This window comes from Periplaneta americana, chromosome 8, assembly GCF_040183065.1.
Source record: "Periplaneta americana isolate PAMFEO1 chromosome 8, P.americana_PAMFEO1_priV1, whole genome shotgun sequence".
NCBI lineage: Eukaryota > Metazoa > Arthropoda > Insecta > Blattodea > Blattidae > Periplaneta > Periplaneta americana.
In genome coordinates, this window is record NC_091124.1 from 172856888 (window position 1) to 172873711 (window position 16824).

The 16824-nt window shown below is 35.2% G+C and overlaps 1 protein-coding gene across 2 annotated transcripts in view; it reads left to right on the plus strand.

Annotated features, from left to right (window-relative positions):
- Positions 1 to 10173, plus strand: part of LOC138705237 (secretin receptor-like) — a 669872-nt gene extending 659699 nt beyond the window's left edge. For both annotated transcript variants that reach the window (XM_069834055.1, XM_069834054.1), the window contains exon 13: positions 8441 to 10173. In XM_069834055.1, the coding sequence (XP_069690156.1) occupies positions 8441 to 8545 (105 nt within the window). In that variant the 3' untranslated portion in view covers positions 8546 to 10173. The remainder of the gene's footprint in view (positions 1 to 8440) is intronic.
- Positions 10174 to 16824: the final 6651 nt, after the last annotated feature.

The following is a 16824-nucleotide window of genomic DNA, read 5'->3' on the forward strand; positions in this document are numbered from 1 at the left end:
GCAGCCATCGGATGCATGGATGCATTAGAGCAGACGGTGTTACAGTGATACAGATTTCAAACAAACAAATCGTTCTCTAATTGAAGGAAAAACGCTTAATCCAGCATATTAATTACTGACGTCATGACCATACATCGATTGAATTCGTCGGATTCTTTCTCCAGTTGAATTTGTGAACTCGCCCATACTGTTTTTTTTTTTATTTTTATGCTCGATCATGCCGAAATGTAGTAATTATACACCTGCTAGCAGACCTTTAATGCATGTCATTAAAGTACACCTACTCATTAAAGGTCAGGTCTTTCAGCCAATGACGACTCAGGTTACAACTGTTCAGCCAATGACAGGTCAGCGTTCTACCGTTATAAAACCGCAAGTACGATTATTCTCGGATATGCAATCGAAAGAGAATTAGCGAAAAGTCACGGAGGCTGGAAATCCAATACTGTCGTAGAAGGTTATGTTCTGTTACTATAATAATTAGCGTTAATTGTAAATAATATTCAAATAAATTCAATTTGTCATCTTGTTTTTCAATGTCTAATTTAATTTCAATGTTATCTCTGTAGGTTCTTATGGCCTAGCAAGGTCAATGTGAACACCTGTTCCTCGGAAAAAATCAATACTTTCCCGTCTGCGCACATCTCACAACATACGGGACATTGGCCAAGGTCAGATACAAAGAAAATTAATAATATCAAGTTAGAAATATGGTCGAGCATAAAAAGTCGTATGAAACTCGCCTATAATGGTAATTAAGAAGCTCGTATGAAAATTATGAAACGAGCGCAAGCGAGTTTCATAAATATCCATACCCCCTTCTTAATTACCTTCATTATAGGCTCGTTGCATAATCTACTATTATCATACTGACGAATCCTCAAACTTGGTACAATATTTCCTGTGACTCTCAGCACACGATCTTCACAGTGGATGATGAGAGGGACTGGTTCATTACAAAGAACATTAATTATGTTTTGTTCACTTTTTTCAGCTTTAGAAAATTTAGTTGAAGTAATTTATATATACAGTATATATATGGATGGGCAGATCTTTCCCTGCAAATCCAGCATTCTCCAATCTTTCCTATTTTCTGCCTTCCTCTTAGTCTCCTTATTTGATTCATATATCTTAATGTCGTTTATCATCTGATATCTTCTTCTGCCCCAAACTCTTCTCCGTTCACCATAGTATCGGTAAATGGGTGTTCTAACCACAATGTTTTAAATAATAAATCATATCCCTATACATAATAACAAAGAACTCCTGATAATATTACGCCAGTTAAAAAATATACCAAAACACTTTCGCTTAAAATGTTAAATATCTTGCTACATTTGTCAGACAGGGCATTGATCAGTTTCACTTACATTATGCGTTCCACTTACTCCACATCATTTCATAATAAAACAGTAATCCCCTATGTACAAGGAAATATACACACATCAACAATCTTCAAGAACTGGACAAGTTTGCTAGATTTGTCCTTACTCTCGTGAAGATCTCCAACCAGCACAAGACGTTCACAACGAATAAAACTCCTTGGGCGTATGGCCGGTGTAACGCATGATGACACAGGACAAACAACTCAAGGTACACACGTCCATTTCCTATTCGAAAAAGGGCAGTTTCACTTGGTCTCCTATGCCTGTATTTACAGTTGCATCACCGCATGAGACTAAGTGGAGATGACACATACATGCTCGCACGCACACATGCACATACACACAGATATGTCGTTTTTAAATAAGTTACATCATTGTCTTTAATGCCACAAGACCAAACTTCCACGTAAAATATAAAGATAAGAGATAAGTTCATATTATCTATTAACACAATGATTCCCAAAGTATGGGATTTCAAAATAAAACAAAAAAATGAGATGAGGGGTTTGTGCGCGGCACAAAAAACAGGTTGACTCGACAGGGAGCATAGGTGGACTGGCAGGTGAACAACTACGACCAGTGCAACCAAAAGAAATGCAACTACACGCTATCCATTTGCCTACTTGCCGTCTTATCATAAGAAAAGGAACGAACACAGGCCTTCATAGTCCAGTGCACTGCAGTGGTGAACGGACGTAGTGACGGCAGCAAATGGAATAAAAGAACGGTATAAGAACATTATTCACATAACGTGCCTTGCTCATGGTCTCAATAGATTGGCTGAGGAGAACCGTGCTAAGTTTAGTGGTGTTGACACCTTCATATCTATTTCTTAAGGCGCTGCAAGGATACAACAATTTCGAGACATTGCACCAGGTATTGCCCTTCCACCAAAACCAGTAATTACAAGATGGGGTATCTGGGTAGAGGCTGTCTCATATTATGCAGTAAATTACACTTCAGTTATAAAGTAAATGATGCTTTAAGCACTGAAAATGCATCTCCCATTAATACTGCCAAATCTCTTATTTCCTCTAAACTGTTTGAAGATATAAAGTTCATACACCAAAATCACAAAACGATTCTGGAAAGCATAACGCAGTTAGAAACATCTGGTTTGGAAATATCCAAGGGCATAGCAATAATAAAATAGGTGTAAGAAAAAATCAAGAAAGGACCTCCAGAACCTTGCACACAGAGAATAAAGAATAAATAACAGAAAAATAAGAGATATTTAACAATTTGTAACATGCTGAATAATGCAAAATCATCAGACGATAGGGTAGTATACTTGATATAAGCACCGTTAACGTCCTGTGACGTTGAAAGAAGCTTTTCGCAGTTCAAAAACTGTGTGAGTATTCTGCGACGACGTTTGACATTCGATAATTTAAGAATGTTAGTAGTGCAGTGCAATTCGGCTTGCGATGGCTCTGAAGCTATGGATGAATCATAAAGGCAAGTTTCTTCTTCTAACTATACTAATGTTTCAACATACTTACTTACTTACAAATGGCTTTTAAGGAACCCGAAGGTTCATTGCCGCCCTCACATAAGCCCGCCAGCGGTCCCTATCCTGTGCAAGATTAATCCAGTCTCTATCATCATACCCCACCTCCCTCAAATCCATTTTAATATTATCCTCCCATCTACGTCTCGGCCTCCCTAAAGGTCTTTTTCCCTCCGGTCTCCCAACTAACACTCTATATGCATTTCTGGATTCGCCCATACGTGCTGCATGCCCTGCCCATCTCAAACGTCTGGATTTAATGTTCCTAATTATGTCAGGTGAAGAATACAATGCGTGCAGTTCTGTGTTGTGTAACTTTCTCCATTCTCCTGTAACTTCATCCCGCTTAGCCCCAAATATTTTCCTTAGCACCTTATTCTCAAACACCCTGAACCTATGTTCCTCTCTCAGAGTGAGAATCCAAGTTTCACAACCATATAGAAGAACCGGTAATATAACTGTTTTATAAATTCTAACTTTCAGATTTTTCGACAGCAGACTGGATGATAAGAGCTTCTCAACCGAATAATAACAGGCATTTCCCATATTTATTCTGCGTTTAATTTCCTCCCGAGTGTCATTTATATTTGTTACTGTTGCTCCAAGATATTTGAATTTTTCCACCTCTTCGAAGGATAAATCTCCAATTTTTATATTTCCATTTCGTACAATATTCTGGTCACGAGACATAATCATATACTTTGTCTTTTCGGGATTTACTTCCAAACCGATCGCTCTACTTGCTTCATTCCTCATATTTGTAAATTGTCATCTGCTAGACCGTAACGGAGTGTTGCATTTGTCATTTTTAGACTGTACTCTTCGCGAGGTTTGTTTACGTCGGAAGTCAACACAGGCACTGGGCATACAGCTGTATAACGTCTCTGCACACGCAACCTGACGACAAACCGCACAAATCCCTCATCTTTACTTATTAATATATGAGAGGGTTAGAAGCAAAGAGGTGTAAGTGCACTTAAGTTATTTTTAGAAAATTTGGCTGAAAGTACTTAAGCTTTCGTAAATTTCGTGAAATGTTTTATTTAAATTTTAGTGTGTGATGCAGTTAAAGTATACAGATGATTCAAAAAGTAAGGTCAACCGATGAGGAGATGATTCAGGATGACATTTAGAGCAGGCAAGTCCTTTCTCAGTTTTATTTATTTGCAACCGTTTCAGGGTTACAACAGGTCAAACAGTTAATTCACATCTCATGATACAATAAATAGTAATTTACCGTCAGTTGTTTTGATCTAGATTTGTTTACAAAAAGTCATTTCCGCAATTGATGAAGTGACAATGGAACACACGTCGTGAAATGTTGTGATTGGCCTGCACGGTCCCCTGACTTAACGCCTCTAGGTTTTATGAAAGAAATGGTATACGCTATACGCTATGGAGATTACAGACAGAGATAATCTGTTCCAACGAGTTAGTGCAGCTGCAACAGACATCAGACTACGAAACGGGCTGTTAGATCTTGTGCACAGCGCAGTAAGGAACGCGCCTTAGCATCTTTGCGTGCAGACGGAGAACATTTTGAGCAGCTACTCCAATAAAGTACTATAATTAAATAATTAAAAGGTCAAAATACAACAGTGTTCATAAGTGAAGATTAAAACTAATGGAGATAATTATTACAGTTGTCTGAACACTATTTATTAATAAAATAAATAAAATAATAAAACTGGTTAGAAACCATACATGTTTCGGGGGCTATGCTCCCCCATCTTCAGTGGTTGTACCACGACTACGGTGTAGATGTTCTACCGCGTGTCGTATCTTAAAGAGGACTGACTCTTAAAGAGGACTGACTCTTTAAGATACGACACGCGGTAGAACATCTACACCGTAGTCGTGGTACAACCACTGAAGATGGGGGAGCATAGCCCCCGAAACATGTATGGTTTCTAACCAGTTTTATTATTTTATTTATTTTATTAATAAATAGTGTTCAGACAACTGTAATAATTACCTCCATTAGTTTTAAAGTACTATAAATTAGTAATTATTGTAAGTCACCTTAGTTGTGAGTAAATGTTTGACATGTTGTAATTCTGGAACGGTTGCAAATAAATAAACTGATAAAGGACTTTCCTGCTCCAAATGTCGCCCTAAATCATCTCCTCATCGGTTGACCTCACCTTTTGAATCACCCTGTATATTCCTTTGCTATTAAAATTTTCGGTGCTTTAACTTGCTCTGGATGAACTTAACTCATGTTTTTTTTTTTAGAAATGTCACTTGTACCCCTTAGCTTCTGACCCCCCTCATATATGTATGTTGTATTTAGAGACATAAACATTAAGAATGCTGAACAAAAAATGTTTCAGTGGTTATAAAGTAAAATATAACTTAATTAATGCGGTAAATGTGCCTGTTTTTTTAGAAAGTTTATCTTCAAATCTGAATTCTGTATTTTTTACACATATATCATTTTCAAGTTCAAGGTGATTTTTCAGTTTTGTTTTGATGACAATCCATTACGTTCCAGGTTAATTCGTGCACAGTTCAAAGTCTAATATATAGAAAGTCCACAATAAAAATGTCCACAACTAAAACTTCCAATCGAATAAGGCCATTAGTCAAATGCCCAATATGTAGAAATGTCCGCAAAACAAAATGTCCAATATAGAAAAATGTCTAGAAGTCAAAATATCCAATGTATGGTATGTACAGAGACAATTATTCGACATTTCTTTCGGACAGTTACACCGACAAGATTTCCATCTCCCATGTGAAATTCCTAGGAGATAACGTTGCAATGTGGTCATAAAACCAATAATTTAGTGAAAGGTCTCCATTCTAAATTTAAAAAAGACTGTTTGGACATTATGTCCGTATAGAAAACATAACACACGAACAGAATGAAACAGAGAATACCATGATCCAAATTAACTATAGACACATGAACGTAAGACACCCCTAAACAAGAAGTACCGGTGCATTACAAATCAACGGCGAATTGAAGGACTGTACACCGATGTAATCAATATAAGGACAGGAATAATTTGATACAATATCTGCGAGCACTTTCATATCATATGAAGCTGCATGCTGACCTCAGTGCAGAAGAAAATTAAAATGAAATTAGTTACAGAATAGGCCTATTGTAACTTTAGCATAGATTTCATTGTTTAATTATTAATTTATATTTGATAAATACTGTTCTGGACATTCATAATACCGTGCATGTAATAACTACGGATATAAATAATCCGTGGCGCTACAGCCCGTGAAGAGCCTAGACCGACCAGCCGGCTGCTGGCCTCACGCCCACATGTCGAAGCAGAGGTGGACGATCATCCAACCAGAATGGAGGCACGATGATCCCCCCAGCCGTTACAGCTGGCATTCGCAACCGGATTTCGATACCTATCGTAGCTCCCCAAGTGCATCACGATGCTGGGTGGGCACCGGTCCCATACACTGGCCGAAATTTCATGAGAAAATTTCTTCCTCCCGTGAGGACTCGAACCAGCGCGAATTCCGTAACGCGAGTCCTAGGCGGGATGTCTTAGACCGCGACGCCACGGCGTGGGACAACTACAGATATAGTTGTTATAATTATTATTATTATTATTATTATTATTACTATTATTTTTATTATTATTATTATTATTATTATTATTATTATTATTATTATTATTATTATTACTCTTATTATTACTACTATTATTATTATTCTTATTAATATTGTTCTTGTAATTACTATTATTTTTACTATTATTCTTATTGTTATTATTATGATCATTGTTATTACTGTTATTATTGTTATTACTATTATTTTTAATATTATTACTATTATTATTATTATTATTATTATTATTATTATTATTATTATTACAAAGTGTTATAAGCTATGAAAAGTATCAATTTCTGAGTTCCCAGTGTATGTAGTAGGTTCAAGCCAGTCAGTCAAAATGTTTCCAGTTAGTAATTGGAAAAATATTTTAATAAATTTCTTAATATCACTATAGCTTAGTCAGGATCTATCTTAAGGCTCCTTCTTCTTAAAGAAGTTTCAATACCGGTACTGGAGACTGTTGTACCTTCAGCATAGTGTACCTTTCAACATTTTTTGTTTTTTTTTTATCCCTAGAGAACTCAATCTGAAGTAGATTGGAGAGAAAGCCACTAAGTAGCTCTGGCCGTAGTTTCGGTTTGATTTATTGCAAAGTGTGAGTTCTGTGGACAAAACAATGTTTTTAGTACCAAACGTAAATATTTCGTTCATTGATATATGTTTTCTAACACAAAACCAAATTGTATTTGTTACTATGAATCAAGTACAGTGTTTTCCCTATCATCTGGTGAGTAATAAGAAATTTTAATTTACATGATTTATTCGAAATTGTAGTTTTGAGAGCCATATTTGTTTAAACGTGCACCCTCTTGTACCTTTGAACACAAAACATCTTGTACCATGGAACATGTTGCAAATTACACGATACTATCGGTTTTTTTCTTTTTTTTTTTTTTTAAGATCATGTCACGAAGTAAATCTGGAGGTAAGAGGTCCCCAATTGATCCGGATGCCTTGGAAAAAGCTGTTGAAGCAGTTATTGCTCCTCCAGGAAATAAAATCTGAATCAGAGAAGCCTGCTCTGGTTTATGATAGCAAAAACATTTTAAATATGATTGTCAGTTTTTACAGCTATTTTCCCACCTATATTCCATGTGTTCCAATTTACAAGAGGGTATGTTCCAAGGTACGCCAACCTTTTGTACCTTCGCACACATTACATATCCCTTCATTTTATTTTTTCATCCTTAATAGACCTATAAAACAGGAAAATACATAGAGGAAGTTGTGAAGGAATCTTCAAATTATTTCAAGCATTTTTTATTTTTAAAAATTTCATTTCCCAAAATTAAAGAAAAGCATCAAATGTGAAAAGTTTTTAAAGGTACAATAGTCTCCCTTATTCGTTCTTTTTTTCTCTCGTAACATGACCATTTCATCCAAGATGCCTTACATTAATTTTGAATGCTTTATTTTTCAATTTTATCCGTTTTTAATAAGATTGGATTTTGAATCACTCTAAATATGTATCTCTACACTCAAAATATTTTATTTATTTTCATTCACTTTGGTCAAGATCAATGCTTTACATACATATAGAGTAGAAATATTATTGTATGACTTGAGGCTTTCCCGGCGTTTGATGTAGAATAACTCTTCTCGGGTTCTCAGCCAGGTGAGTTTGAGATTTGCTTCCAAGCTACCAGCTAGACATGATCCTACATCACTTCATTCCCTGAAGAAGATGGCAGAGCTAGCCGTCGAAAGCTTGGAAGCAAATCTCCAACTCACCTAGCTGAGAACCCGAGAAGAGTTATTGTAGAAATATTATTGATAATTGTGTAGTATTGGATTTACTTTTAAGAATATCTATTACAGTGTAATAACACCTGTCAATTTCTGTAATCTAATATTAATATGTCTTTTATTACATTGGATGATGTAAATAGATAAATGGTCATTTTCTTTTTAAACATGTTAATGCTTACTATTTAATTCCTGAATGGTGACATGTTGCAGGCTTCTGAAGCAAATGCTGCTTTAGGATTCGACAGTCGGTGGTACCACACTGAATGCACAATGCAGGGTTGCAATATGGAAATGGGACCCGTCAACGTCCACTAAGTACTAGTACCTCACTCACAATGGCATAGTTCTTACTCATCTCAGTGATAGGACACTTGTTACAGCTGAACGAAATGCACACTAGTATGCCCAGCTCCCATAAAAACAATGTAGTGAATATTAACACTCTTAAAACAAATTAGTTAGTCCTATGATAGATTTTTCTTTCAAAAATCATAGGACGAATTGGCATGCAATATGCTTCCCCTACCATTAAACTGGCTGCCGTCCATTAGGGCACCCAGCAGGGTGAAATATGTTTGAAGTTTTACTTTCTGTAATGAAGAAACTCCTAAGTGAGCTTTTGAACTGAATGAATTTTTGTTTATTAAATTTCGACACAAGTTCATATACATTCTCGAATCGTTTCCTGTATAATGATAAGTCTATTGTGTGGATTTTATTTGAGACTGAAGACATGCCAGTATGAATCCCAAGACTTTCAGAATATTGAACTGTGAATCTGGTGAAAACTGCACCTGAACTTCTAAAGTGGAGGAAAAGTTCTGTGGAACTTCATTTTTCAAACTATTTCCCTAATGCAAATGCTATTGGATGTGTTTTTATTTCGAGTGAAATCGGTATATGCATGTGTTAAATGTGGATTTCTGAGTGATCAATGATCATCTTTCTATGTATGATTCACTCCCTTCATAAACATTTTCATTTGACCTAGTGTTAGCCATGAGTAGACTTCGTTGAATTGCCACACGCAGCATGCAATCAGGTTGCCGATGTACGGTAGTATAGAGGAGGTGGGCGACCTCCCGGTCTCGTAGTATAAGCAGTTCATGTTAAGAATTGTGACCGGTCCGAATAGATAGAGCAGCTACAGCTAATGTATACCTATGTAAGCACTTGTTTTTGCATTACTGTGGTTGGAATAGTCAAAGCTTAACATTTGTTCAGTGCTGACAAGAATTCAATCAAACATAGGCCTACTACAATGACAGTGTTGCTGTTCCAAACAATAGCCCCATGAATACCCTTACCCCCGCAGCCAGTCTTGACCCGTTGGGGAACGTGGTTGGATGCTGTTAATTATTATGCAGAACATTACGGCAAAATAATGGAGGTAATTGATGCATTGGATAGCACAGTCAGTTCCGCTATTGCAGCTGTAAAATCATTGCCTTCTGAATATTGGAAGATATTGAGTTCATTGATTCTGATTTTAAAATCGTGTCCAAAAGCATCACCTTGTTAGAATCGTCTAAACTACAACTCTCAGAAGCCCTTAATGTAGTGGGTAAAATATCACAAATCGTTATCCAAAATAACAATTCACTAATTTCAGAAAAAGTGAAATGTAAGTTGAGAAACATTATTGCTAAAAATTCTGCCTATTCACAACTTCGTATTATAGGATCAGGTCAAGACAAGACGTCTGAAGTTGGTGTACTAAAAAGTAGTGGCTTTCCGTTCTTCAAATATGCACCTACTACATCGTGTGATGTTGAACGTACATTTTCCCAATATAAAAAGTGTTTGAGTGACCATCGTAGGAGGTTCACTTTGCAGTTGCTCAAAATGTACGTAACTCTTCACTGAAATGCACACATTCAAGGATGATGCGAATATCTTACATTTAAGAGTTAATATGTTTCACTATAAAATAATTGTGTATTTAAATGTTTAGACATTTCCTACTTCAATGATCATGCATTATATTTCTTGAATGCAGGATACAGGTTTTATTGTAACCGCAGTATACTGCTCAGTGATTACAACAGAGGCATACTCCATCCCTTGCACGTCCCCTTCTCATACAGTCTATACCGCGTGCGTAGTAAACCTGACGATTCTCGTGGCAATTCCACGAAGTCTAGCCATGAGTAAACGGTGATAGTGTGATGTCTTGTTTCTAAATATGCCATTCCGCTCCCTTAAGAATTTAATCATTTAACGTTATGCTTAGAATGAAAAGACCATTCTATTACTGTGTTATATGTACAATTATTTTGGTATACAGGTTGTGTTCAGTGTAAAAAAAAAAATTGCTTTTGGAGCATTTGTGGCTGCTGTATTTTCGCATGTAAGAACTAACATTACAATAATTGTAATGTCATTTTAACAAAGAGGTTCACAAATATTGTATGTTCATAACTGTTCAGCACATAAGATTACTTGAATTTATTCAATGTGTGTATGTATTCTTTCATGAACAAGGAGTGAAATGTAAATTTAGATATTTGATTTTATATTCTGTGTGTTAATTTATCGTTCTACAGCAAAAATGTTAATTAAATTCGCGAAGATATATTGTCAGGATATCGATAAAAGTTATTACGATTATAAATTATGTACCAGGCAATGTGAAAACATTGTAAAACTTATGTTTAATGAGAAATTAAGGGAATTCTTTTTACAAAAACAGCACATGTCAGCTAATTATGGTATTACAGAATAGTACATTATGCAACGAGCCTATAATGATAGTAATTAAGACGCGAGTATGTTTGTTTATGAAACGAGCGCAAGCGAGTTCCATAATTTTCATACAAGCGTCTTAATTACCATTATAGGCAAGTTTCATACGAATTTTTATGCTCGACCATATTTCTAACTTGAAATTATTCAGAAGTATTCATTTTATTTCTATCTGACTGAAGATCGGAAGTGACCTTGTGCATAGCTCGTAAATTGTGAGATGTGCGCAGACGCGAAAGTATTGATTTTTTTCCGAGAAACAATAATGTCATTGACCTTGATGTAATGTAGAGAATAACATCAACTAATTTTGATATAACCTGGAAATTGATTTAGAATTGGAAAACGAGATGACAAATTGAATTTATTTCAATATTATTTACAATTAACGCTAATTATTATAGTAACAGAACATAACCTTCTGCGACAGTATTGGATTTCCAGCCTCCGTGACGTTTCCCTCGTCTTTCGATTGCATATCCGAGAATAATCGAAAACCTGAACTTTAATGAAGAGGTGCTACCAGGTGTGTAATTGCTACATTTCGGCATGGTCGAGCATAAAAGATTTATTTAATTGTTTATGGTTCACTTTTGGATTATATGGTGGTACATTACGGTTTAAAAGCGATGTCTATGTCATATCGTGTGTATTATTTTATTGGAGAAAAGAATATACAGCATTTTTAATGTTGAGACATTATATTTTTACGGAATTTTCTATGAAGTTGCTAATTGTTTATAAGAACGTCATATGAATATTATTGTAAAAGTATTATGGGATATAAAATTCTTACATTTTAACTAAATATATCTATACTATGTAAGGTAGAATTTTTAAATATGAGTATGATTTTGAAACTATGTTCCCATAGTAGACTATCCACACTATATTTTTCTTCCTCTTTGTTAACTTGCGAGAAATAATTTCTTTTTTAAAGACATGTTGTACAGGCAGACATTTTCAAATTCTGTCATTATCAGTTTCATACATATTAAGAGAAATTTTAGGTTGACAACAATTTGAAATTCCTTTTCCATCTGACAGTGCTTGAGCAAGTTTGCTATTTTGATTTGAGGTAGTATCATACTAAGTTATTAGTTATTACTGAATGTTCTGTTTTCTTCTCAGTCAAATTTATTTAAGTGATGAAGGTCAGAAAGTGCTGAATACATAAATATGAATGTTTCGATGCCAGTTCTTTGGCAAGACTGCCTGCATAGAGTGAAATAGGTATACTTCAATTAGTGTCACCCCTTTTTTATTGCTGGAGTTCTAATATATTTCACGAACATACACTGAAATTAAAATATCATACCTAACACTCTTTCAGAACATTATTTTGATTTAACGAGTACCAATCTTTTTCCACTTCGTTTTTCGGACAGTTAAGGAGATTAGAATCGCCATGCATGGAGAAGAGATAAGAGATTTTGAAAAACATATCGATGTCTGAATTAAAGAATGCAGGAGATACAACACAACATAGGGGAGAGTCGGGTAGTATCGGACTTCGGGTAGTATCGGACAGTGCATTTATTTCATCTACTACCATATGGTAGTACCTGAATGACATGGTTACGTTTCTCTATGCGACATCACAGAAACGTAACCATATCAATCAGGCACTATCATCGTGTGATATATGAAAGAAACTCACTGTCCGATATTACCCGATGTCCGATACTACCCGACTCTCCCCTAATTCTTATTGCCGACAACACCGATCACGTACAAAGCAAGAAAATTATACGTAACTGTCATTCATTTTAAGTGTATAATTAAATAACGGTCTAATATCATCCTTTAAAACCCTACATTTTCTCCAAAATATCTCACAATACAACCAACTAGTGAAATGATCACTGAGTTGCCCTTAAACTATGTAAATAGTAAAAGAAAACTGCCACATATAGACACTTTTGCTGTACCAATTCTGTAGGAAATTTTTAGAACTAATATCCATGTGAAAGCATTCATATTTTACATTGTTATAGAAAAGTACCTTTGAATTTAAACACTCCAGTTGGATACATCTTCAGACGCAGGATGTATATACAAGGTGAACAGTAAGTAATTTAATTTATTCTGAAGGTTAATTTCCTTCAGTAAAGAGCAATAAAAAAGTCAAATAACATTTTTCTATGTTTTGAATAGTTTTCCAAAAAAACATGCATTTTAAAATACATGAATTGTGCGATCGTGTAACGCTGTAATCAATAGGGATTGCATATTAGCAACTGGTTGCTCTGAGCAACTCCTTCACCTTGCCTTTTGTGAATGGCGGAGTGCGAGGTACTTGTCATATACTTACTTACTTACTTACAAATGGCTTTTAAGGAACCCGAAGGTTCATTGCCGCCCTCACATAAGCCCGCCATCGGTCCCTATCCTGAGCAAGATTAATCCAGTCTCTATCATCATATCCCACCTCCCTCAAATCCATTTTAATATTATCCTCCCATCTACGTCTCGGCCTCCCCAAAGATATTTTTTCCTCCGGCCTCCCAACTAACACTCTATATGCATTTCTGGATTCCCCCATACGTGCTGCATGCCCTGCCCATCTCAAACGTCTGGATTTAATGGTCCTAATTATGTCAGGTGAAGAATACAATGCGTGCAGTTCTGTGTTGTGTAACTTTCTCCATTCTCCTGTAACTTCATCCCGCTTAGCCCCAAATATTTTCCTAAGCACCTTATTCTCAAAGACCCTTAACCTATGTTCCTCTCTCAAAGTGAGAGTCCAAGTTTCACAACCATACAGAACAACCGGTAATATAACTGTTTTATAAATTCTAACTTTCAGATTTTTTGACAGCAGACTAGATGATAAAAGCTTCTCAACCGAATAATAACAGGCATTTCCCATATTTATTCTGCGTTTAATTTCCTCCCGAGTGTCATTCATATTTGTTACTGTTGCTCCAAGATATTTGAATATTTGATATTTGTCATGTACATTGTTTTTAAACTCGTAAGAAAAAAATACAGATAATATACCGTTTTTAATTTTTGTGTTTAAACTGTGTTAGAGGACGGAGAATGAACAATCCTCATTTCACGTTGAACGACATTTTGGAAAATATAAGATAAGCTCTGCAACTTAATTTTAATTAAATGTTCAAAGAACATAGACAATAAGATATGCTTATTTCAAACTAAATTTAAAAGAATATTATAGATATATTAATTTGTCCTACAGAATTTATCTGTAATATACACACTTAATATTTCAGGAGAAAAATTCGCTCCGGCGCCGGGGATCAAACCCGGGTCTTTGGTTCTACATACCAAGCGCTCTGACCACTGAGCTACGCCGAATTCAATCCACAGCACCGGCTCGAACCTTCCTCCTTCAATGTTTCCCTTTGTGTCCTGACTCCAAGTTAGGCATATATATATGTTGACGTATATCCAATGTCAACTGCCATTATACTAGGAGCGCACTCAGCTGGGTGTGTTGTTGGCCGGGAATCCGCAGTTATTATGCACTGCTAGCTGAGAGAATATTATAGATATATTAATTTGTCCTGCAGAATTTATCTGTAATATAGACACTTAACATTTCAGGAGCGAATTTTTCTCCTGAAATATTAAGTAAATTTAAAAGATTAAGAAATAGTTCTAGACTCCCATTTCAATTGAATATTCTAGAGCAATGGTTCCCAAAGTGGGGGTCGCGACCCACAGGGGGGGTCGTATAAAGAGCTGAGTGGGGTTTAGAGATGATTTACAAAATGAAACAGAAGCCAGCTTGTTAACATATATTTATGTTGTATTTAGAAACATAAACATACACGATGTTGGACACAAAAATAAAAGATGGTTCAGTATTAATAAAGTAAAAAATAATTATTCTTCTTCCTATCACGTATTAAGCCTGGTGGCCTGTTACGGTCTAACTCCATCATTTTAGCGGACGGCCCAAAGATTTTCTTCCTGAAGGGCGGTAATTTAATGCTTGGCGTGGTAATTAAAAAATAAACAATTAATGCTATAAACATTCCTGTTTTACAGAAAGAGCTTCTCAAATCTAGATTTTATATTCGATACATAAACACTGATATTTTCAATTTCAAGGCGATTTCTCGCTTTCTTTTGTTATGATAGTAATCACAGATTAGAAACTTGATTTGCATAAATACGAGTTTCAAATGCTATAAAAAAAATTTTAGCGCTTCTATTGCACGCTAGAGGTATTCTTGTATTCTTTTGATTCTAAACTGAACTACGCTCTACAAAAAGAAATTATATTCGGAACATGTATGATAAGTACTTTCTTGTGTTAAATTTTAACGTACCTTGTTAACATGTTTCGAACTATTTTCGGTCATCTTCAGAACTGGTCGTTGTTGGTCTTGGCGCCTCTTGTTTCCTGTGTGGGTGCGTTCGTAGTGTGGAGTCAAAGAGTATATGTGTTTTGAAATTGAGTTGTGTGTTGAGAATATCGTTGGGGTGTGTTTTCGTGTGTCTGTATATTTCATTTTGTTCTAGTGTGTTGAGTTTTTGGCTTTTTGGTTGGATGTGCAGTATTTCCATGTCTGTGTTGATGTCTCTGTAGGTTTGGTTGGCATTTGTGATGAGTTCTGCATATGTGGAGGTGTTTTGTAAATTTGTTATGGCTGTGATGTGTTCTTTGTAACGTGTTTGAAATGATCTGCCTGTCTGTCCTATGTAGAAGTAACAAGGTACGTTAAAATTTAACACAAGAAAGTACTTATCATACTTATTCCGAAGTGATACTGTGTTAAAAGTTGTGTAATCAAGATGTATAAGAAATTATAGTTTCAACATTCCAACATTAGGTACACATTTAAATGGACCTTCCTTTAACATCTTTTCGAATTCCAGCAGTTGAACTCAACTGTCTAAAACGGATCCAGTATCGATCATAATTGTTTTGAGTTTCTTTCGGAAAATACTAAAAAATCTGTTGTTTAAAATAATTATTTAACTGTATTTTTTCAAAAAGAAACTCACTGCTGTCTATCATACCGTACGTTGCTAATTTTTTCATATATTCGTTAATACACTGAAATCAATCAAATTTCTTTCTGTCAAGATGTCGACCAGAAATCAAGTTTCCTTACAAATTCGCCGATTTTATCTCGGGGTCTTATGTTAACATCTTCGTTTTGTAAACTATTCAAAGTGTTTAAGTGTTCGAAAAATATATCAGCAAGGAAGGCTAGTCTAAGAAGCCAAAGAGAATTTGAAAATAGGTTTGCGTATTCCAGTTTTTCCTCTTACAGTTATCGTTGTATTAGAAGTTGGATGGTATCCATTAACTGAGTAAAATGGTTTTCAATTATAGGATTTGTATTTTTCAAAAAGGGTTAAGTACCGGTACCCAAAAGTTTGGGAACCACTGTTCTAGAGAATATAAACAATAATGTCGCTTATTTTACGTTACAAAAACAAAATTTTAAAATATTTAAAACCCCAGAGTAAAAAATAGAAATAAGATTTGTTTGTTTTACGTTAAATGAACAAATTTAAAAATATTACTTTTAAACTCCCGATTTAATTTTAATTGAATATTCGGAGAACACAGGCAATAATTTTACGTTATTCAAATGTACTTAATGATTTTAAAGAAACTCCGTTTGTCGTACTGCAAGCATTTTCTTCGGCCAGTTAGAAATAGTTCAGTCCCACTTTAATTTTTAAAGTACCGCTACTAACCGGTAAACTTACGAGTATATACAAGAATTTACAGTCTTAAATGTTGGCAAACAAAGAAACAAGTACTAGAGAAATGATAAAAACAAGCAAATGCTAAGGAAGTGATAAAAATAAACAAATGCTAGGGAAGTGATAAAATTGTAGCGATAAACAGCCATGAT